The following is a 25,381-nucleotide window of genomic DNA, read 5'->3' as shown; positions in this document are numbered from 1 at the left end:
ATTCTAGATGCACTATGGTGTCTTTATTTGTGACCTTTCCCTATTAAAATCACACAATGCCCAGGCAAGGAATCATTTCTTCTCCACTCACCTTCCTTAGCACTGTTACTTAATCCATAGATTCTACATACAACTTACTACATAGTAACTTTCATTTGTTGGTATTTTGTTGCTTAAGTGAAAATGAATTCATTTTCTATTGGATGGAATTGCATAGAATTCATCCAGTATATGGGTATGGATAGAAGAATGGATGACAATGGTGAAAGGAGTGACATTGATCAAAATATATTGTATTCACAAATTGCTTTGTTAAATGGCAAGAAAAATTCACTGAAATTTCTGTCATAAATTAACCTGTTACATTCAATTCTGTTGTGGTAGTTCATAAGAGAATAAAGTAAATATTATACAATTTATCAATAAAATACAAAAAAGCACAATTGATATGGAATAAAAGATTGAAAAAAAATCAACAGCTTTAACCATTAGACTGTTAATCAATTGCCATAAGAACCTAACCAACTTTTCAGTGACAACTAAAATACCCTTATGCTCAATTAAATTCATATATTCTTTACTAAATGCTTTAATTCCTTCAATGAAATACAAAATGTTTCTTTACCCTCAAACTAAATAAATTTGATCATAAATCAATAGATGTATCATTATAAAACAGAAAGGGGGAGGGAGGGTCCAGGTGCTGGTGGCTTACATCCATTATCCTAGCTATTCAAGAGGCTGAGATCTGAGGAATGCAGTTCAAAACCAGCCCAGGCAGGAAAGTTTGCGAGACTCATCTCCAATTAACCATGAAAAGGCAATGTGGAGCTGTGGCTCAAGTTATTGAGTGCTAGCCTTGGGGGGAGCTCAGTGACAGCACCTTGGCCCTGAGTTCAAGCCTTATGACCAGCACAAAAAGAAAGGGATCAGGGAGGAGGGAGAGAGGAAGGAAGGAAACCATTAACAGGTAAACATGCTTGTGATGAACAGGGAAATGGAGTTAGGAATTTACCTTCTCTTTGGCCTCTCTGGCTGTGCTGAATATGATTCAGTAGCAATTTATTACTACATACTGTGTTCAGTTTAGTCATGGCTTTAGACTGTGCTTCCATACAGGATGACAGTTCCCTTAAATGAGTCATAAACTCATAGACATAGTCCTTATGTACCTTGTACCCCATCAGGTCAGTAAACAATGCATTGCCATCAGAGCAAGTGTAAACTAATCTATTAATTGCACCCTGACCTAGCCGCAAACCTGGCCCTTCACTGATCTTCCCATTATCAGTAATAACACTATTGCTCACCCAATTTCTCCAGAGCAGACTTGCAATCACCTATTTCTGCTCTCCCAGTTTCTCCAGAGCCAACCTGCAGTCACATTTTTATTTCTGTCCTTCCTTTAGCTTGGCATCTAATCTACTGGTATCATCTATTTTTCTACTTAGTCTTTACTGACTGCATGTCTAGTCTATGTCATCATTATCTTCTGCTTAGATTGCTGCATTTGCATCATAAGGACCTCTTCTAATTCTCTAGCAACTTAATTTTTTTTTCCATACAGGGCAGAAGGACATTTTTAAAACAGATAAGATCAACTTAATTCCCTATTTACAACTATTAGTCATTTATCATCCCACTTAATCTTTCTTACAATAATTTTTAGAAGCCCCAATAGGAGCCAGATTCTGGTAGCTCATACCTGTAATCCTAGCTACTCAGGAGTCTGAGATCTGAGGATCTTGGTTCAAAGCCAGTTTGGACAGGAAAGTCCGGGAGACTCTTACTTCTGGTTAACCACCAGAAAACCAGAAGTGGGACTGTGGCTCAAAGTGTTAAGCACTAACCTTGGGCATAAGAGCTCAGGAACAGCACCCAGGCCCTGAGTTCAAGCACCATGACCAACCGGGGAGGGGGGGGGGGAGAAGCCACAAAAGGACCTGACCAGCCTGTGTGAGTGAGGCTCTTCAGCCTTTCCTCCTTTTATTCAGTTTAACCCCATGGACAATTCTTCAATAACCTTTTCCTTCCCTATGGCCTTAATGCTTGCTGTTCATTGTATTTGGAAGGCACTGAAGCAATATGAACAGATATTTATAAAATGAGTAAATGTTTCAGGAGCTTCCTGAGGATATGATATATACTATCTCTTCCCAAAGTAGACATACATAGTATTAGTATATAGATTGGAATGCTTAGTGCAGTTCTCAATTGAGAGTTATTTTCCTTACAGACAACATTGGCAGTCTCTAGAGATGGTTGTCACAGCTGTGATGTGGATGAGGACATACTATATAGAGACCAGGACTGTAAAACATTCTATAATACACAAGACAGCCCCCATAACAAAGAATTATCTTACTTTAAGTGCCAGTAGTGCTGGTAGTTGAAAAACTGTTTTAGACTAATACAGTGGAGTCAAGGGAATTCAGTTTTAATACCTCTACTGGGCCTTCGAATCTGCCACATTACATGAAAAGCTCAGGAAAATGAATCCTGCTGACGCGCACTGCTAACTTCAGAGATTGAGTATCATTTCCATATTCTCCATTGGTAGGATCTCACTGACTCATAGTGTTCAGCCAAGCTTGGTCTTTCCATTCACTTTTCCAATGATAAATGTGCTCACTGATCACTAGAGTTTAAAGCATCCTTTTAGATCAGATTAGAAATCTGTCTCTTCTGTCCCTTCAAGTGTTTCTATGCCTTTTTTGTGATAACTCAGATTCTTCTTGTTATGAAGACAGGATATATGTATGCATATTTCTACACCTTAAAAATAAGACTGAGATGTAATATCATAAGCCTTCACTTTAGAAATATCTAGGTGCCTATCTTGTGAGACTAAGGGAAAACACTTTGCTTCCTTTGAATAAAATAAAAAGAAATGGACCCGATTCAGCCACAAATGACTTAAGTGGAAGCCAAAGTATTTGGGTCATTTGGGAAATTATAGGAAAATAAGAATAGACTTACTCTATTTTAAAGAGACAGTACAGAGGGCTCAAGGCTGTCTCTATGAGTATGTGGATTTATGGCACATGCTCATTTGGAAAGCATATCAAGGGTAAACCTCTTTAGGGTCATAACTAATAGAGCTCCTCCCATCACAGTTGACCAAATTATTCTGAGATATCAATTGGTACAACTTGCTCCTAGATGTGAATCAGGACATTTAGCTTATGACAAAAAGAGCAAACTCAATAACAGGGACTATACTTATTAGAGTACCTGAGGGATAATCATTATTTATCCTTGCCATACACTTGCCACTGTTAGGAGCTATAGCAGGATCGATTTGTCAAAAAGCACAGTTTCTGGGGAAATCATCAGGGACCGTTAAGGAAAGTACTAAGGAACATTATTGTAAAGGCCAAGTGCAGTAGCTAACTGAAAACTCCTAGGGAGACAGGAATTGATGTGATAGCACAGAGGAGTCAGAAAGCTTTTTTTCTAGTAATGCAAAACCAAAGGTTGCTGGTAGGGAAAAAGGTGAGTCTTCTCTCTATACCAACACTGAGAGATGATATCAGTTGCACAGCAAAATTAGAACCACACATGGTGAGGTACTGTCTATTAATAAGAAAGATTAATCTGTTGAAGAATAATTACACAGAGGACTTTTCACATCCTTTAATCTTTAGGCTTCATAGCAAGTACACTCCTGCAATGAGTTGTCTTATGAGCTCCATTTGATAGATGAGGAAAATAAGGTCTGGAGAGCTTTTAATTTTCTAAGGTTATCAGCTTAGTCCAGACCACCAAGCCTGTGATCAGGCAGCTTCTTTCCATTTGGAGCTGGATACTTCCTTATTGTGAAAGGTTGTACATGCCTTGTAGAATATTGGGCAGCATCCCTGGCCTCTGGCCATTAGGTGCTGATAGCATCCCCTTTTCAGTTGCCAGCTAGAGATGTCCTAGATCTTGCTAACTCTTGGTTTAGAGCAGCTGATGAAAGCCTGAAGTTTCACAGTATAAGTGGCAGAAACCAAGAGGCATGTCCTCTCCTCCCACCAAAACCAGTCTCAATAATTGGCTAAGATATTCATTGTAGGGAAAAATCTAAAACAACTTCGAATTTGGCCCTCTTGGCCTTCCCAACAAGATAGTGAAAGGGGAAGGACCAACATGGACTATGGCTTGCTATGTGGGCATTTGCTTAGTGTCATTGTTTCTTTTAGCTGTTCATTCAACAAATAACTTGGCTCCTGGAAGAATGGCTTCAGAGATTAGAGGAAAGATCAGACATTTCTTTCAGGATGAGTTCCAGGGTTAATGAATTCATGTTAATAATGTGACCTGTCAGGAGGCCAGGAGTAACAGGCTAATGGCTCAGCATTCAAGCATATCCAGGTCTTGAGGACTTGGCATTCATTGGTCATCTTACCTCCTCCACTCATTCATTTGTAAGCAGTCTTGCTGTTTACTTTCATTGTTAACTGTTGCTTTGCAAGTACTGTTTATCTCAGCACACCTAGTAATTGCCTTAAACTTAAAATCAGATCATCAAACATTTGCACTCTAGCAAGGCTCTGTAGGAGATGAAACAACATGGTTTACTTAAAAAGATAAATAGCAGTCAAGGCAACATTTCCTAGGTACCAGATGAATAGTTGAGTTAGTAAATGCTATGGAACCAGGGAATGGAGAGATTGCTATTACCGGGCATTGTCAGAACTTCACAGGGGGAGTTGGTGGGCCAAGCCTTAATGGATAAGTAGATAAGGTATAAAGTTTATGTAATAGACTGAGAATGGCACTTTGATTAATTTGTGCAACATTCATGTAGGTACCTTAGGTGGCTATTTTAATACCATCTAGATTTTATTATAATAGAATATGCCTAGTAACAGAAATCAGATCCAGTTCAAAGCTCACACACGATCATCCTGAGTTCATTGTCAATTCAGCCAAGAAATTTCCTGACTCAGGGATTTTTGATCACTCTCAGGGATCAGAGGAGGCTCACTGGTCCTTTGCTTCAGAAAATTCACTGTTCTCCAAACAGTGCCCTGTTAGGAAGCTGGGTTTAGGATCTGGAAAGACCTGTTTGCCACCTTTCTGTATGAATGGATACTATACCTAGCACTGTGGGGTTGTCAGAGACAACACAAACCTTCTCTTGAAACACTGCCTGGTTTATTTCACAAGACCCAGTTGTCCAGTAGACCTTCATAATTCTGCATGAAATGAATGCACCAGATGTTCCCAGTCCTCGCTGCTGGAGGTGGTGAGTGGCAAATGAACAAACAACTAAAGGAGAAGGGGAACCACCCAAACCCCCAGTCCTAGGGGCTTCCTTCCTCCATGTGAAAATATAAATAGTCACTTTATAAACAGTTGTCACTTTTTGACTTTTAAAGATTCAGTCTTTTCCTTTTGTTTACTTTGATGACCTTTAAAATAAGCTGCAACTAAAAGAATAAAAACAAAACTCCATCTTCATTTTTCAAAAAGAGGAATCTCTGTTACCATAGTACATGGGCAGCCAGCAGCCTCCTGAGGCTGTCTATGACCCAGGATCGGGTTTGCTAGGCTGTAGAAAAGTTCTTAAGGCCATTACCGTTTTACTAAGTAGCTCAGATAACATACATTACCAGCCTGAAGACAAGTTGCTGAACCCCAAACTTTTCTGAGTTTCAGACTGTTTTTCACAAGGCAACTTGGGAAGTATAAATGAATGTAATAGCCAATTTCCTTTGGCCTTGATTGCTGAAGAGACAACATTGGAAATACCATTGCAGCTCTCTGAGAATGCTAGTACTGTCTCTCCTCTCAGTAGGCTTCTCTGACCTGCTGTTCCAGCTTCATTAGGCATGGAACTGGAAAATCAGAGACCAGAAGTTGGGCATGGAAACATGCATGTGTAAGCATGTTACTCGGGAAGCTGAGGCAGAGGATCATGAGCTCCAGGAAAGCCTGAGTTAAGTTGTTTCAAAAAAAGAAAGAAAAGCAAGGAAACCATAGAGGAGCTTTGAGAATGTCATAAGATCTTCCCCATACTGATACTTTCCTTGATTTCTATCTTTAGGTAAAAAATACAACAAAGCCACCTGTTTTAATAATTAGTATGTGACCTTTCATTTTTTATTGTGAAATTAGAGAATACACAAAATGGAAAATGTTTTGGCTTTGTTTCTGACTTCAAAATTAATGTTCTCTTCCTTTGTAATGATAAGACCATGGTATAACTTGATATGGCAGTGATTATAATATCCATATATGCAACAGAATCCTCTACCCACACACGATGTTATGTAAAAAGCAAATAAAATATATATATATAGTCTACCTAACAGTGATGTTTCTATGAACTCATGACCTGGGTGTTTTTCTTGAGCCTTTATGCTCAAGGCTAGTGCTCTGCTACATGAGCCACAGGTTCACTTCTGGCTTTTTTTTTTGGTAGTTAATTGGAGATAAGAGTTTCATGGACTTCCCTTCTGGGCTGGCTTTGAACAGCAATCCTTAGATCTCAGCCTCCTAAGTAGCTAGGATTACAGATATGAGCCACTCACCTGGCAATTTCTAGTTTTGGTACAGTTCTATAGTTATGTAAGTTGTCACTATTGGGGAAGCTGAGTCAAAGGTACATTGACTACTATTTTTGCAAATAAAATAAGTCTGTAACTATATCTAGAAGAAAAAAAGTACATTTTTACTGCAAAGCTAAGTTACAGAAATATGTATCATGGACTGTAAAGCTCCACACACACACACTGTTAAGAACTTAGCACCAATATAAATGGGATAGTAATATCTTTTCAGCTTCCTTTTCTACTCAACAGTATGAATTAGCGATATTTCCAATTAAAAATATAAATATTTAATATATAAATATATAAATCTTCAGCAGTTTTTAAGTACCAGTACTAGGACTTGGACTCAGGTCCTCATATTCTCACTTGTCTTTTTTGTCCAAGACTGGCACACTGCCATTTGAACCACAGACCTCTGCTTCAGGCTTTTTTTCTGGTTAATTGGAAATAAGAGTTCAGAAAAACCCTAGCTGGCTTTGAACCACAATCCTCAGATCTTTTGAGTAGCTAGAATTACAAGTGTGTGCCACTGGTGCCTGGTTTCTTTTAGACACTACAATTTGCCTAATATGGCAGGATGAGTGCTTATAGGAATATTCCATACTTTTTCAGCTGGTTCTGTGTTGGCCATTTCTAAACTTTTTCATTCTGGCCAGTGCTGATAAAAGCCATCTTTGCATCTGTATCCTTGCCTAAACCTGGAAGTATGTCTGCAAAATAAATTTTAGAAGTAGCATTGCAAGATTAAAGTTAATAACTTATCTATTTTCTTTTTTTTTAATTGTGGGGGAAATGGGGTAGATCATTGCAACATTGAACACTGAACTCAGGGCTTCATGCAAACTAGACATGAGTTCTACTACTTACACCAATGCCTCAATCCTAGTTTCCATTTAGATAGTAATTACCAGACTAGCCATGGAGTTGCTTTGCCAGGCTCCATTGGGGCACCATTGTGTAGAATAATACACTGTATGTGCAACTCATGGTTCTGCTGGTTCTCCTCTAGAAAGGTTGTGACAGTTCCCACCAGTGATAGAGCAGAATGTTTATTTTCTTAACAAGTTATTAACTGAGTCTTACCTTTCAAAATATTCTGTGCCAAATTCTTGGGTTTCAAACCACATTGTTTTAGTGCACTTCTTTAAATAATAATGGAATTAAACATTTTCTCATGTTTATGTACTATCTGTATTTCATTTATGAGTTGTTTGTTTATATTCTTTGCTAAATATTTATAGTTCCCAAAGTATTTGCCAAGGCATAGGACTTTTGAATTTGGGAGAAACACAGTGACACTTGCCATCTGTCAGACAGTATGTGAACTACTAGTCCAAAGTAACTAAAGTAACTAACAGTTGTCAACATTAGCCCCTACTACATTCCTATTGATGATATTAAATCTGTGTATAACTGAGCAAAGCAATTGCTGTGTTTAAAATCAAGTGCCATGAAAAAATGTCAAACAGACACAAGAGTGCTGAATACAGAGATTCTAAGCTTGGGAAGTTGTAAAGCATTCACATATTTCATACATTCCATTAGTAAGAATGGTGGTTATTCAAGAATGAAGTAATATATACAAGTACTTTCAACTGACATGTGTTGTTTCCTTTTCAACAACCACTGAGTTGTTTGGGCATGAATGTATATGAATTAGAGGTATTAATGAATTGGAGGTATTTCCTTTATCCTTGGGGCACTATAGAAACATTATTGAGGTACTAAAATGCCATGAATTAAGAAAGTTTGGGAATCCCTGCCATGTGTAATTCAGCCACTTTCATTTTTGTTATTGAGAGAGGAATTAAAAAACATTTTACCCTGGTTTTGCTTTTATTTTTTAATAGTTTTTGCTAAAGTTTTCAGTTTTAATATTGATATATTTACATGTCATTTTTTTCTTCTTCATTCTTTATTTTTTTAAAAAAACTCATTTTTACCTAAGTATTATAAAACAGTTTCCCATTTTCTTCTAGCCTTTTTATAGTTTCTTTTTTTATATTAAATTCTGTTTTTTACCTGGAATTTATCTCAGGGAAGATGTTAGATCTGGATTCAACCATATTATTTCCTGTATGACTAGCTTCTTTGATACAGTTCATTGAGTAAATCAGTCTTTTGTTTGCTATTTTATTTATTTATTTACTTTTATTATTTTTTCTAAATGTCATTTTTATCCTGTTCTCAATTTTCATATGCAAAATTTCCAGCAACTTTATTTCTGGACCTTCTATTCCCTTTTAGTTGATAGATGTCCCTTACAATACAAATGCGATCTATCTTCCAGCACTTGTTGTTTTTTACCTTGAACTTCAATTGTACCTGTCTTATTTTATGAACTAAATCATAACCTCTCCCTTTATTCATTTAATCTTTGTATCCTTTGCATTTTACTATTTTCTTTCCCTTTTCCTTCTTTAAATATTTTAAACTTTGTATCAGAAAAATTTAAATATGCACAAGAATGGAATGAATCTCTTACACACATCACCCAGCTTTCAGTGATAAATTCCTGACTAATTTTGTTTCATTTATGCCACTACCAACTTCCTGACTTCTGCATTGCTTTAAAATTCACTCCATCTTGACTGACCAAATTATCTGTGTTATTTTTCATTAATAAGTTTTGCTACTACCTCAAAGAGTTCCTTACTGACTCTCTACTTTCTTTAAGGAAAGTCCAATAATTAAAGGTCATATAGAAAAGGTAAAAGTTATCCTCAGGAATATGAAAAGAATAAATAAAGTACTTATGTATTTTTTTTTTAGTTTACATTACTGAGGTTAAAACTGTTGGCCTTGAGCTTGCTGAGCAAGAGCTCTATTACTTGAGCCACTTTCCCAGGCACCATATGACTTTTTTTTTTTTATACATAGCTTCTCAGAATTGGTAGTTAGAAGCTCTTTAGTTAAAATTCTTTACATGTAAGCTTTCCTTTGTATATTGTATTAAGATTGACTACTTTTGTTTTGGCATGGAGAAATTTGTGTCTTAGGTTCCAAAATGCTAAGATTACAAATACGTTTCACCATTTTCAGCTACCTTTCAGATTTTTGTTATTGTTGGAGGGAGTAAAAAAATAAGATTGACTGTTTTTGTTGTTTTATTGGTAATATAATTCTTTTGTTACTGCTAAGGTGTCATGCCTAGGGGTTACCATTTCATAATTTAGTTTGTTGTTTTGTTTTGATGGTCTGGGAATTTGAATTCAGGACCTCATGCTTGATAGACAGTCACTCTATTGTTTAAGCTATCTCCCAGCTGTTTTTGTTTTTAGTTTGTTTTTTAGGTAGGGTCACATGTTCTTTTCTGGGGATGGAGGAGGCACTAGCTTTCAATCAACTTCCTCCTAGATTTGTTTCCTGGAGTGCTATAATCCATTCACTACATTTGGCCCTAGGATGTACTACTTTTGATATCACTCTTTAAACCTTACTCTTACTTGGAGGGAGGAAAGGAGTCATTGATATTGTCTGTGAACCATTTATTGTATTGTGAATCTCAGAGCATCAAGCCTGGGATAATCCAAGACAAATGAATACTCACCTTCTTGTTAACTGCCTATTTGTCCTTGACCCCTTTAGGGGGAAAGTGTTTAGAAAGTTGGCTTTTAGCAGCCTAGCTCCTATTAATTCTGGTAAGGGAGTGTGGTAGAACTCATTCCTACCATTTATTGAATCCTCTTCTCCTCCAGACAAAACATCATGTCCTTGGGACCCTAAGGAGCTGCAGAGAATAACAAGACATAGTCTTTAATTTCAAAGATAGCTACTCTAGGAAAGGAATCATAGATTGATGACTGTGGGTATGATTTTGTGGTAAAGCACTTACCTAGCATGCAAAACTCAGTTTGATCTCCACCACCACCCTAAAAGAAACAGTTTAAAAGTAGCCAGGTAAATGAACTATTGTGACACTGGACAGGAAAGGTCTTAGAGTGAGATGAGCAACAGTAGATTCAAGCTAAGGAAGGGAAAAATAGTGTTTGAGTTAATCTTACAATATAATGTATTATAATGTACAATATAATGTACTTCTCCTAGGCTGAGTTAGAGAGAGTAGAGGGAGAAATGAGAGGAATACCTAGGACAGAAAAGCATTTGTTAAATTGTTAGGAATGGAACATCACCCTGTGGCCACAGAATTGGCTTGTGAATTGGAGGACGTAGGGAGTAAAACTCTAATAGGTTAAAGTTGAACTTCCCACACTTATCAGGTTCTTGAAGAGGTTGAAATCCCTGATAGATTTTGAACTTGGGGCTAATATCCTCAGAACTTGGCTTTAGGAAAACTTTTAATGGTCATGTGCCAAATATACATTGAAGAGAGAGACCTGACACCTGAGTTGCTTTTATTATCTAGGTGCAAGAACTTTTGGTTCCTGAACAGTAAGAGTGTTCTAGAAAGGAGGGATGAATTCCAAGTTAATTCCAAGACACAAAGTGAATTCCAAGCATCCACAGACTTCGTGTTTTTATACAGATTTAATCCTTAAAGATATTCATGGCCTAGTTCCAAACCAGAGTCAAGTAGAAAGTAATTATACCTGTAATTAGTGACACTTCCTGGCCATAGTCACACACAACACATTAGAACTACCTTTGGAGATCTTGCTGAGGATACATTTTCACCTGATAAAAGGAGATTTGGGGGAACAGCCACTAGGAATGTTTTCTGTTCTTTCCTCTAGCATAGGGTCCATGCTGGGTGGTCCATGCCCAACTAAGCCCTTCTAGAGAATGACCGGGCTGGAAAGCTCAGGTGTCTTAAAGTCTGGCCTCAAGCTCACACTGACCTCCAAAGACAGTTATAGTAGGGCTGTACAGATGGCACAGGTATTATGTGCCCAAAAGCTAGCTCAGTGCAGCAGGAGGGGTGCTTCCAAGAGCTGTGGTCTGCTTGGGGTTCCAACCAGTATGCCAAAAAAAAAACACCCCACCAGATCCCAATCCTAATTGTGACTAGAAATGATATAAAGACCTTTCTCTCTTGGTTTTCTTTCCTGTTACACACACACACACACACACACACACACCCTGTTAAATTATTTTTTGCTGTATTTGCTTCTCAGCAGTTATGTGATGAGGCATGTTTCTGTGAATTAGAAAGTTTAGATTCCTCCTTCAGCCATTCCCCTTCCTCCCCCCCCCACCCCAGCTTTTCAGCAAAGCCATAAAATACTTCTGCCTGCCTGCCTTCCTTTCGTTCTGTTTGTATGAATTAAGTCGACAGGATAAATATTCACATTCCCAGCTACAGGCTGAAACAATGTTTGCCTGTTCTGCTCAGTGAATCGAGAAAAAAAAGGAGCCTGACATCACACTATACTGTACATTCCCGGCACAGATCATTTATTTAAGTCCTTGAAAAAATACAGATGTTTTACCAGCCGAAATAAAATCCTTTGTAAACACTGAGCTTGGAAAAATGCGGCACTGACCTAGCTGGGAGGTTGGAGCAATGTAGGGTGAAGACAAGGCAGAATGGCAGACACAGAAATTTTATACTTGGCTGGATGTGATAGAGTCAGAAATGTTCACCTCATGGTCTTCATGTTGCAAAAGGAAAATGATCAAATTTGTTTTTAAGAAAATTCAGTCACAAGCCTGAATAGAATCTGTTGCTCTTCCGAGTTTGGGATTGTTCATGGTTATAATATTTGTCTCTGAAGTGACCATCCCTGTTCTTACTGGAGTTGGCCCTTTTCAGGGCTGCTCAACCCTGTCCTGTTATTGCTGGATCTTGCTGACTTCTGGAGCTCAGCTGCTGTTGGTTTTATGCAGGGAAACTTGCCTGGAAGCCATGCTTGGTGAAGAGGAAAACCCATCTCAGTGTTGCATTCCCAAACAGCCATATATCATCTTGATCTTGTCTAACACAAGTCCCTATTTTAGTCCAGCAGGGTAAACCAGACATTTTACTGGTGTACTGCAAGTTTTTTCAGGAAAGTCTTTTTAGATCCTGTGGCATTTATTCAAAGAGCATTACATTTGCTCTATAGAGTTACTTTTAAGATTCTGAGCTGCCCAGATGGACCCCATCCTTTACACAGATGCCTGAACCCCATTAAATAACACCCCTCCCAAATCTCTCTGTGTTTAGAGTAGAGGGTCAAAGGATAACTACTTCCAGGTTTTCCAAGTGGAGTTTCATTAAGGCTTGTGCCTTAAGGGCAAGAAATCCAGCCTACTCCCTGGTCTTTCCTACAGGGCAGTCTCTGCTCCTCAGCAGTGACCGGAACCTCCCCAGGACAGAGCTGCCCGCCCCATGACTGTCAGAGTCACTGGGGATGCTATTAGGTGTCTTTGGTTGACTCCTGTGTGTTTTCAGTCTGTTTCTGACTAGTATATAACTATCTTAAGACAACAAAGCTTTCTTCTGTTTTCCTTAGCTGGTAACATTTGAGTCCACCATTAACTGACTATTCCAGTGTGATTATTGAGTGCCCTTTAATCTCAAGAATTCCTGTTTTCCCCCACAAATTACCCTAGCCAGAATAAACATCACCTAGATGTTCCCAACCTGTATCTCATTAAATGAGATGTTAATCACAAGCTCATTAAATAGCCTCCCTCATTCTCAGAACTACTTTGGATTCTCTTATATAATCCTGCTCTTGAAAGACGTCACTTAGTCACCATCTGCCCGAATTGACTCTACTTACTGTTGCTCAGCTCTAAGTCGACAGCACTTCCACACCCTGTCCTTGTACCCCCCAGGGAGCTTCTCAAAAGGACCCTTCCTTCTTCATTCCACTCCTGCTAAAGTTTAGATAGAGTGGGAAAGGGGAGTTACATAGTTAGATCCTGCCTTGGCCAGACAGATAAGCAAACCCAGATGGATGGTATAAACTTATGGTTCTTTTTGTCCATCCTCTACTTTCAAACTTCTGATAAAAGATTTGGGCTTTGTAAATATTTCATTTTCCTCTTGAACTTGCAAAAGTTAAAAGAAGAGCAGTGGCAAGTGGCATTGGTATTTGGCCTTAGGCAGCAGTGGGGTTGAGGTGGGCTGGAGAGGGCATCTCTTATCTCAGAGCTAGCTCCTGCTGCTAAGCTGTGTCCAGGGGACTACTGCTCAGCAGATAGGTGGACCTACAACAGCTGGATCTTCTGACTTTTCCAAAGAAGTTGGGGATGGGGTGATTTTGATATGCTTAATTCACAGATGTTGGTGCTAATAAAAGAACTACATGGAAGCCACACGCGAGTGGCTCATACCTATAATCCTAGCTACTCAAGAGTTTGAGACCTGAAAATCACAGTTCACAGCCAGCCAAGGCACACAAAATCATGAAACTCTTAATTCCAACTAGTCCTTAAGGTGCCAGAAGTGGAGGTGTGGCTCAAGTGATAGAGCGCCAGTCATGAGCAAAATAGCCATGTGAGAATAAGAGGCCATGATTTCAAGCCACACCAACAAAAAGAAAGAAGAGACAGACACCGGTGGCTCATACTTGTAATCCTAGGTACTCAGCAGGCTGAGCTCTGAGGATTATGGTTCAAAGACAGACTGGGCAGGAAAGTCCTTGATATTCATATCCAATTAACCACCAGAAAACCAGAAATGGTTCTGTGGCTCAAAGTGGTAGAGTGCTAGCCTTGAGTGAAAAAGCTCAGAGACAGCACCCCAGCTGTGAATTCAAGCCCCAAAACTGACAGAAATTTGAAGGGGAAAAAAAAGAAAAGAAAAGAAAAAAGAGTACTACATGGGCCAAATAAAGTCTCAGCATTCATTTTAACTCATTAGACTTATTGATCCTTTAAAATTATTCTCAGACTGACTCCACCACCCTGAGCATACCCTGGCAGTGCTTCTTGTCATAGAGGACTATTTGCTATCCCCTGAACACTACTAACATTTTTGTTTCAAGCATGGGACTTGAACTGGGCCTGAGCACTGTCCCTCACCTCTTCAGCTCAAAGCTAGCGCTCTACCACTTGAGCCACAGCACCACTTCTGGTTTTCTGGTGGTTATTGGAAATAAGAGTCTCATGGGCTTTCCTGCGGGCTGGCTTTGAACCGTGATCCTCAGATCTCAGCCTCCTGAGTACCTAGGATTACAGGCATGAGCCACTGGCACCCAGCATTTTTTGTTGTTGTTGTTATAAACTATTTTTAAAGAATATTTTTATTATACAGAAAAATTGAGTTGATAATACAGAGAGTTCCTTTTCCTTATTACCAATTTTGTCTTTATTAATGTCTCATTCGTATGATACATTTATTGTAACTAAGAAATCAGTATCAATACATCATTATTAACTAAACTCCACCTTAGTTTATATAAACTAAGGTCCATTTTTTGTTTTTTGTTTTTTAAATGCCAGTCCTGGAGCTTTACCTGGGCCCTGTCCCTAATCCTTTTTTCTCAAGGCTAGTTCTCTACTTCACGAGCCAAAGCTACCACTTCTGGCTTTTTGGTTACTAGAGGTAAGAGTCTTGTGGACTTCTCTTGCCTGGGATGGCTTTGAACCATGATCCAGGATTAGTATATTTTAATGCCCTTTAAAGTTTTCCTTATATGCTTTCTCTTCCCTTCATTCCAACAAGATTCTTTTCAAGGCCAACTATTAATACCAATCTTTCTGTAGAACCTTCTCTGCCTATATTTGGAATGGGCTAGGAGGGAGGGAACAGACAACACACTCACATTTTTATCTAGTTCCTAGTGTGTATATGTATTCTTTGCAATCTCTCTTCACTTACAAAAGTAAACATTACTTCAGTGATTTTCCCCACTCTGCTTCCATGGTTTCTCTTTTCACAATTTCACTTATCTATAATCAGCCTCAGTCCTAAAATATTAAACTGGAGCCGTGGCTCAGTGGTAGAAAATCTGCCTGTCAAGCACAAAGCTCTGAGTTCAAACCCCAAACAACAAACAAGCAAACAGATAAGTGGAAAATTCCATAAAGTTTATAAATTTTACATAACTTCTATCACAGTATAACATTATAGTCTATTTTATTAGTTACTATTGTTAAACTTTCAGTATCACAAGTTTATAAGATGTATTTTATCATCGATATGAATATATAGGAAAAACATACTGTATATGGGGTTTGGTTTACTATATATAGGTTTGACATTTCAGCACCCACTGGAGGTCTTGGAACATAACCCTCATAAATCAGATGGATTACTATATGCTCTGTTTACCATAAGGAAATAGAGGAAACGGAAGGCACTCAAAGGCTAGCTACTCATTTGTTTATATCCTTTTCCCCCAGAACTGTAAAGTCTGTGTCTTCCCACTCTCTCCCATGTGGCTCGGTTCTTACTATTAACCTGGCTTTACCACCTTCCACAGCAGATGAGGGGTTTCACCTCTGTGTCTTCACTCTATGTTAATAACTGAACCAATGGGAGGTGTCCTGAAAGAGTTGATATAGGTAGAGGCATGATATACTAATGCTTTCATATGGCAAATGCTTATTGAGACTTATAAAGGTGAGGTCAGGCATGGTCAGGAAAGTGATGGCAATGTAGCAGTAACAGGTAATACATCCCATCCAGGTAGTGCCAGAGAAATGTTGATTTTCCATTTGTCCATGTCTATAGTTTAAGCTGGAGGACAGTAGAGGCTATTTGTTCCTGATGCAGCCCCTAGGACAGTGCCTGGTATGAATAGTTGTTGCTTAATAAATATTTGTTGACTGAACGTTTGAATCCTGTTACACATTCAAGACACCCAAAATGACACCAAACTTCTCAGAGTTTTCATGTCAGTTAATTCCCCTCCTCAGGTCTGACAGCTTTGGATTCTCTGTTGCTTGGTTCAGGCTGTTTACAAATTAGAGCAGGCCTGGGCCCAACTGAGCTCTTAGTCCAGAAGTTCTTCTAGATCAGAACTTTAGAGAAAGTAGTCACCTTGCTTCTGCCAGCCTCAAGAGCTGTGGGACACATGAACCTTCCTGGGAGCTGCCTGGAAAGCCTGGGCCTGACCATGGATTCAGGGGCCTAGCCATAGTTCTGAACCTTACATCAAAGCATGGCCTCATTTTCGTAAGTCCAGCAGTCTTCAGAATCATGTGAGAGTAGTTGTGTTTTCCAATGCTTTAATTAATATTCCTAAAGAAAAACATTGCAAAACCACTTAACCTATTTTGTAAATTTACTTACAAACCTATTTTTCCTCTCTCCTTTCTCTGTGTTATCTCTTCCTTCTTCCCTGTTTCACTTTTTCCTTGACTTCTCTGACCGGTGCCTCATTTCTATTGCTCTGTGTTTTCTCTGCTTGTTTATTTCCACCAGGTTCTTCTATGTGAACCTCTCTCTCCATTTGTCCCATGTAAACAGATCACTCTCTGTCCCTGGTAAATAACTAGGATTACAATTGTTGTCTGGTTTGTGCCCAGGGTAACAGAATTGATGGGCTTGTAGGCTGATTTTCATAAACCAGAGCTACCAAGCGTTTCAAAAACAGTCTTGTTTTTGCCAAGCAAGGTGAGCAAATATAGGACTAAGTTTAAACATCCATCAAGGAGTTATTTTTGAAGTGATTGCTTCTAAATGAGAAGCATTTGAAAATCTCACAGCTTTACAAGTAAATTCCAAAATCTTGTATTTTGCTGGTTTCTGCTGATTAATTATGATCCTGTGACACCATGAAAAGCCCTGATGGTTGGTTTTGTGCAGCTGTGGAGAAAAGAAATCCAAGGCGCAGTGACTTTGCCAACTTTTTCAGGACAGTCAGGACTAAGGCTGAGGGAGGTATTTTTCCCTCTGGCAGTCGCCACATAAGAACAGAAGCCCCAGCCAGACCCAGTTCTCTAGGCTGCATGCCGGGTGGTTTGGTCCCTGTGGGGGTGTGGCAAGAGAGTAACATCTGATCTGTTGCTTCTGAATAATAGATCCTCTATTAGAGAAAGCATTTCCAGTGTCCACATTGGGACCATACACATTCTTCTGTATAGTCAGTTCTGTTTAGGAAGAAGAAGTAACTACTTACAGCAAAGTAAGTGAAATTTATTACAATTCCTTAAACAGAAGATAGTTGTCATGGATTTGTGGTTGATTGCAGATTTCTGACCTAGGAAAACCTGCAAGCTCACCATTTAGGCTTTGATGATATTTTATCCTCTCCTCTTAACTTTTCTCATCATGCCCTTCCATATCTAACTTGCAGTTATTTCACTGCTGTGAGTCCAGCCTCTCACTGGCAGACAAGAAATAAAAGAAAAAGTTGAATCTGGTGGCTCAGAAAGAATCATCTGAAGCTCCATTGAAGAATACAATGGGGAATACCCCAAATATTATTAAAATAAACTTGAAAGTTCTTGGTGTGTTATCTGTACTTGTTTTCCTCTATCCATCCTTAACCCCTGATTTAGATGAGAAAGCCAAGCCTGAAGAAATTGTGTATCATGTCTTTTTCCTTGGCATGAGCGCCAGTCAAAGGGATTCATCTCATTCTCATTCATTCTGTATTTCACACTTGTGCTCTTCTCAGAAGCATATGGATTCCATTGCTAGAGCCATGATTGTTTTTCTAGAGAGACAACAAGACTGCCATATCCTTTGAAGTCTGGTAAATAAAGCTATGTAATAGTAAGAAAGTAGAGCAATTCTACTTTGACCTCTAAGGGAAGTCTTGCTAAAAAATCTATAAGTCACAAACATCACCATTGGCTGTTTGCAAAGGCAATCATGGATGTGCCTCCTCCGTTAGCCAGCACTGTTCCCATGAACCCAGATGTGTAAAGCAGTGTAAGACTCTTACTCTGTCTTTCTTGGCTAAAGACTTTGACTTTAAAAGGATCGTTTTTATTTTCATAGGAGGCTGCTAACTCAAAGGTGTTTACATTTTTTTTTTTTTTGCTGAAATCACTATAGATAGACAGACAGACAGACAGACAGACAGACAGACAGACAGAGATAGGCTGCTTCTAACTAATAAGCTGCTATAGCAAATGATTGGCTACCTCCAGTTTGCAGAATTGTGGGAAGGACTCAGAACATAGATATGGACGGGGGCCACAGATTTTGTATACCAATACAACCTTCTGAGCCTCCATTCTGCTTCTCTTGTAGAGACCACAGCTGCATTGCACAAGAGTCTGTTTTCTTTGAGAGGGGAATATTTTGAGGAAACCAAAAATGGAGGAACTGAGTGCTTAAGAAAAATATATTTTCACATCAGGATGTTGTTTTTTTTTTCTTTTTTGGTTTAGGTTTTTCATTTGTTACAAGCCTACACAGACTCCAGACACAGAACAAATGCAGACTTTCTGCAGGAGCTGACTGACATTACTGCTTGTACCAAAGCCAAACTCTGGCTGGCCAAGAGGTATGTTAAAACCCTACATGAGCAAGGAGTTATCAATCAGATGTTAGCAATGTATTTAAGAATTGCTGTTTTTAGTTGTGGAGAGTTTTAGGTCATTGGCATGAGTTTTCTAAACTTTTGGAATATTTATCCTTTTAGAACTTGGAGTTGTGGTAAAGAAAGAAAAATATTTTCTTGACAATTTTTCTAAAAGTTCTGAGTTACTAGGGGGCATGTAATATGGCTTTTTATCTGCCCACTAATCAGCTGGTTTTTATTAATTCCCACTATGTGCCAGCCCTAGGTTAGACTTATAACAATGAAAGATGGTAATTGACTGAGTTGTGTGATACAAATTCTTAGGAGCTATGACAGCTCGGAGATTAGAGATTGGCATCCAGCTTGAATAGGCACTGAAAGACAAGTATAGATAGAAAGAGGGCTAGAAGTGGCTGTGGTGAGTAGACGGGTAACTTGAACAAGGAAAGGCAAAGAAGGTACCTGTGTTCTTTTCCTTGTTTATTCTGGAATGTAGAATATAAAAGATGAAGGAGAAGAAAGAATTTTCCATGTAATGAATCATCACAGGGAGTGTTCGCTCTGGCACTATCCAGACTCTGTGTTGGAGTCTTGAGTACTGGTAGAACAGTATCCTTGCAAGGGCCCACTGTGTATGCTGGCATTTGGAACAGAGAAGGTCCAGAAGGGGCCCATGTGCCACCTTATCATATCTCATGCCACGTTATTCTGCATGTGATTATGAGTATATATTGGTTGTCTAATGTGGTGGCCTCTGCTTTTTAATGTGTTTTTCTTGGGCTCCTCACTTTATATGGCAAATCAAGTATGGGCCTACAAAATAGGTTTCAATTGAACAATAAGCTACATGCTAGCCTTCGTTAGGAGAGGTAGAGATGCAATGATATTCAAGAACTGGCTTCTAAGTAGTGAGAAAGATGTATGAGCAGATTATTTTCACCCAGTATGCTAAAGTGCAATAACAAATGTATGTCATTCAGGAATGACTCAGAAGGAAGGTGAGGGTGAGCTAACAGTGAACCAACCATCAAGAAATAATAGAATTCTAGACTTTCATAGTAGTATGAAACAGTGTGGCAATTTTGGAGAACTATGCAAAATATAGTCTCCCAAATGGCAGAAAAAGAGGCTGAGGGAATACACAGAGGGTATGGTGAGAACCCTTCAAGGAAACCTTCGGGTGAAGGGGAGCCAGTGGTGAACAGCCTGACACATGGCAGGATGCGGAGGCAGTGGGAGGGTCAGCACTTTTAGCTTTGGACAGGAGTATTGAGGGGGAAATTCTCTAGTGTCTGAAATGCCAATAAAGTTTTGGTAAGCCTGTCATGTTTCATCCCAGGTTTTTTTCCTATTTTATTTAAAAGAAACTGCTGCTTTGCCATGAACTATCTCCTTCAATCTGGTACCATTCACTCTCTTTACTCTTACCCTTTCCAAGCCACATTTTCTGGGAGAACAGGGACTTGTGTTCACATTTGTACTCTAATCTGTCTATGAGTAAATAGGGCAAATCTTGTTGACTGTTGCTGGGCAGGAAGTCAGGACTCTCCAAGAAATCATCCCTTTGAAATCCTGCTTCCAGCCAGGACTGCCTCAGGAATTCTAACTATAGTTTTTGAAGTGGTTTTAAGGAAGGAATTTCTTCCCTTTAGTTTACTGCTCCTTCATGGGTACATAGGAAGTTGTTACCTATATGTCTTCTGACTCCTTCTGGGTCTTCTTGAATGTGATGAAGAAAAATGAATGACAGTTCAAACATCGATGGCCTTTCATATTACACAGAACCTGAAGATAGCTGGCAAAGTTGCCATCAGCCTCTTCTTTAGCTGGAGAATTCTTCCAGTTCTTCCTAAACCTCCTCTGTGGTTCTTCTTGCTGTTGTCTGATCAGGTTTCCATCATCATTCCTGGTAAAGCTGTAAGAAGTAAAGGCATAAGTCACTGCAGTTCAATGGATCTCTACCTCTTTACCCAGAGTCCAGGAAAGTCATTTTGCTGTCTTCAGTACTACAGTCAACTCTCTATTATCCAAGTGTGAACTTTCCCCTTGGTGGCACAGTGTATCAAAGCTTTGTATCAGTCTTTCAATATTATCTGTATTCTTGTTATAACAACCCTAAAGAGCCTCAGTAGAAAGTTACAGAATTAAATATAGATGAAGCTTCATCCTCCTCCACAATTGCCTTGTTCTTGAAGGTCTTTTGCTCTGAGGGGTATTTATCTTCATCCATTAACTACATGCTCAGATGAGCCCACTTGGGGTCTTCGTGGTCCCCCTCTCAAAGCAAGCCTTTCTTTACTTTCTCCTTGCCTTTCTCATGAAAATGTTACAGTAAAGAATATTGCAGGTGGGTGCCAGTGTCTTACACCTGTAATCCTAGTTACTCAGGAGGCTAGATCTGAGGATCATCATTCAAAGCCAGCCTGGACAGGAAACTCCATGAGACCTTTATCTCCAATAAATACTCGGAAAAAGCTGGAAGTGGTGCTGTGGCTCAAGTGGTAGAGTGCTAACCTTGAGCACAGAGAGGCTCAAGGACAGAGCCCAGGGCCTGAGTTCAAGCCCCAGGATTGGCAAAAAAAAAAAAAAAGAATATTCTCTAGATTTAACTGCTAAAGATGCTACTTTATGTCACTAGTAATATATACATGAAAAACATACAAATGTATCATTTTATTATGAACTAAAAAATTAATATTACTGCAAAAAAAAGTTGGGTTACATTTTAGTACCTTTTTCCTCCTATAATTTATTTGTTTATCAGACTGAGTTCAGTCAGCCTAATAAGTACAAAAATTTTAGTGAATGTGTTATTTATTTGTCCTTTTGTTCCAAAAGAAGAATTTTTTTTAATTCATTGGAGCCATGGGATAATGAATTCAGTTTTTAAATTTTGACTCTGAAATTGAGGGTATAAAAACTTCTCATATATTTGTGTTTTGACTTTGCAGGATTAATAAGGATTTATATGAGGTGGTTGAGCAGTAGTCATGGAGTTGTTGGGGGAATTTCGGTGATGAATGGCTAACTGGCAACAACAGCCTGAGTATCGGGACTGGGCTTCTGCTCTTTACAGGCCACTTTTCATTCCAAGATGTCAAAACCTTTATGGAAATCAGCTCATTAATCCTTCAGGTCCCTTCATTCCCCATTTCCCTCTATTCCTCCCTCCTCAATCCAGTTCACTGTCTCTCTCATGGTGCTGAGGCAGTTTACCAACTACTGAAGGAAAATTAAGCTGATCTAGGCCAGAAACTAGGGAAAATAAGGATGAGCCACTGGCCTAGGCTGATTGGAGTTGTCATGAAAGCGGAGTGAACCCAGTACTCTGTAGATTCCAACTCCATCACAATCCTAACTGAAATAGCAAAGGCTTTAAAAGCCCTATCAACTCATACTCAAAAAGACTTATTTGTTTTCGTTGAGAGTTAGAATTACTATTATATTGAATTAAAAATTTTTTCAGCAATGAATTTAGTCATCTAATGTCTCACAGAATATGTGAGTGCATTTTGGGTGTTCCTTCTGGTAAATTTAGTCAACTAAACATACTATTTATTCATACTAAATATGATACCCTAAAAGAAACATGTTTCTTCTTAAACTTTTCTTTTCCTGATTGCCACTGTAATGTATGGTTATCATAGAAAATTGTCAAGTACTAAACCTGGAAAAGAAGGGAATAAAAGTCTATTCTTGCCACAATGCAGTGGAATCTGCTAGTTTTGGTTAAAAGTTTAATGTAGTTACTTCCTCTTTTTTTCCATAGTTAAGGTTCTACTGCATGTATAATTTTGAGCTTCCCTCTTTCACTTGGTAGTATTACAAAAGCATTTGCTAGTCTTCTTATTAAAAACTATGGTACAGCTGCTGTGGAAAAATAGTATGGCACTTCCTTAAAATACTTGAAAGTAGAATTCCTATATAGTCCTGCAGTTCTACTTGTGGGTACATAAACAAGAAATTGAAAGCAGAGATTTAAGGTGGTATTTGTAAACCATGTTTTTGGCAAAATTATTAATAGTGGCTATAAAATGGAAACATGTCAAGTATTCATTGTTGACTGATGAATGAGAAAAATATTGGGTATATATATGATGACATTTATAGCCTTAAAATGGAAGAAAATTCTCTCTTTAAAAAATCAGTCTTTTTCCAGTACTAGAGATTGAGCTTTGAACATAGTAGGTTAATTCTCTGCCACTGAGCTACATTGAATATAGCTACATTCTAGAAGGAAATTCTGATACATACTATAACATGAATGAACATGAACCTTGAGCATTGTACTAAGTGATATAAGCCAGTCACAAAAAGAAAATATAGAATATACCTAAGAGTAGTCATATTTATAGAGACAGTAGAATGTCAGTTGCTGGAGACTGAAAGAGAAGCAAAGTTTTAGGGTTTGTTTGTTTTTGTGCCAGGTCTGGGGCTTGAACTCAGGGCCTTGCATTCTTGCTTGGCCTTTTCTTTTACTTTCTCAAAGAGTGCTACCACTTGGACCACCCTTCAGTTCTAGCTTTTTGCTGTGAGAGTCTCTTAATTTGTCTGCCCTGGCTAGCTTCTAACTGTGGTCCTCAGATCTTATCCTTCTGAGCAGCATGAGCCATGGATGCCCCAGCTTCGGAATTTAACAGATGAAAAAGTGTTCTGGAATTATGTGGGTAAATTTTACAATTAAAAATTTTTATTGCAAATATTTAAGAAAAAAGAATTTTCTCTCTTTCTTTATGTTTCTCTCTGTCTTTCTCTGTTTTTCTTTCTCTCTCCTTCCTTCCTTTTTCTCTCTTTCTCTCTCCCTCCCTCCCTCCTTTCTTTCTTTGTTGTGGGGCTTGAACTCTGGGCCTGGGCACTGTAATCAGCTCTTCAGCTCAAGGCTAGCGCTCTACCACTTGAGCTACAGCGCCACTTCCGGTTTTCTGGTGCTTTATTGGATTAGAGTCGGGTGGACTAGCCAGGCGCTGGTGGCTCATGCCTGTAATCCTAGCTACTCAGGAGGCTGAGATCTGAGGATCAAGGAGAGAGAGACCAGGCCCAGAGTTCAAGCCCCATGACCGACAAAAAAAAAAAAAGAGTCCCATGGACTTTCCTGCCCAGGCTGGCTTTGAATCATGATCCTCAGACCTCAGCCTCCTGAATAGCTAGGATTACAGCGTGAGCCACCGGCGCCCCGCTACTGTCGTTCATTCAAGTTTTAATTTTCATAATTGCTTCTTTATTCTTCTTCCCAGTTTTGCCATGTATCTTTTTTTATTTTTATTTTTTATTTTTTGGGTCCAGTCGTGGGACCTGAACTCTGGGCCTGGGCGCTGCCCCTCAGCTCTTCAGCTCAAGGCTAGCGCTCCACCACAAGAGCCACAGCGCCACTTCTGGCTTTTTTCTTTTTGCTTATGTGGTGCTGAGGAATCAAACCCAGGGCCTCATGCGTGCAAGGCAAGCGCTCTACCACTGAGCCACCTTCCCAGCCCACCATGTATCTTTTTTAAAAAGAAAGTATTTTTCTTGTTCTTTTTTCCTAATTTGCTTTATTGTTGTTTTAGAGATCATATACAGGTCATATAGCGTGGGTTATATTTACAAGTAAATACGTACATTTCCTTTCTCCCTCATTTTCATCAATGATCAGTGTGCTCCACTGTTGCACTTTTTTTATCTTTTTCCTCTGATTCTGTGCCCTCCTTCCTTCCTCTCTCCCACAGGTGTACATATGAATATACCATAGATAAGTCCTTTGTTTCCATATCTTTGGAGTTATTTCAGTTTGTATGCACATACAGATGAAGAGGTACTTGGGTATTGCACCTTTGTGATTCTCTCCTAAGACTATCCTCTTTTGGTCTCACTGTATATGAGTATATAGAATTCTGTGTAATTTGTCACATCCCAGAGAGTTTTTAGATCCAACTTCTACATATCAAGGAGAACATGTGCTGTTTGTCGCTCTAAGCTTGGCTTACCTCACTTAACATGAGTTGTTCTAGTTCATCCATTTCCCTGCAAATGACATTATTTTATTCTTCCTAATGGCTGTATAAAATCCCATTGTATATAGATACCACATTTTTTGGACCACTCATCTCTTGTGGGGCATCAGTGTTGTTTCTACATCTTGTTGTGAGTAGTGCAGCAGTGAACATGGATGTGCAGGTGTCCTTATCATATCCTGGTTCATGATGCTCAGGGTAGATGCCTAGGAGTCGTATGGCTGAGTTGTAGGGAAGGTCTATGTTTAGTTTTATAAGGAACCTCCAGACTGCTTTCCAGAGTGGTTGTACTAGTTTACATTCCTACCGGCAGTGCAGTAGGGTTCTTTTTTCCCCACATCCCCACCAGCATTTGTTCGAATTCAAAATGTTGACCAATCTAACTGGGGTGAGATGGAACCTGAGTTGTTTTGATTTGCATTTCTTTTATGGCTAGGGATGATGAGCATTTCCTCATGTGTTTCTTTGCCATTCTTACCTCTTCTTCTGAGAAGTATCCTCTTAGCTCCCATGCCCATTTAGTAATTGATATATTACA

General features: G+C 39.0%; 1 protein-coding gene across 2 annotated transcripts in view; it reads left to right on the top strand.

Annotated features, from left to right (window-relative positions):
- Window positions 1-25,381, top strand: part of Thada (thyroid adenoma associated) — a 314,583-nt gene that overhangs the window by 201,565 nt on the left and 87,637 nt on the right. For both annotated transcript variants that reach the window (XM_013017946.1, XM_013017947.1), the window contains exon 30: window positions 18,723-18,838. In XM_013017946.1, the coding sequence (XP_012873400.1) occupies window positions 18,723-18,838 (116 nt within the window). The remainder of the gene's footprint in view (window positions 1-18,722; window positions 18,839-25,381) is intronic.

Source organism: Dipodomys ordii, unplaced genomic scaffold, assembly GCF_000151885.1.
Source record: "Dipodomys ordii isolate 6190 unplaced genomic scaffold, Dord_2.0 Scaffold37, whole genome shotgun sequence".
Lineage (NCBI taxonomy): Eukaryota > Metazoa > Chordata > Mammalia > Rodentia > Heteromyidae > Dipodomys > Dipodomys ordii.
Note: the sequence above shows the minus strand (reverse complement) of the source record. Positions and strands in the feature narration are given on the sequence as shown.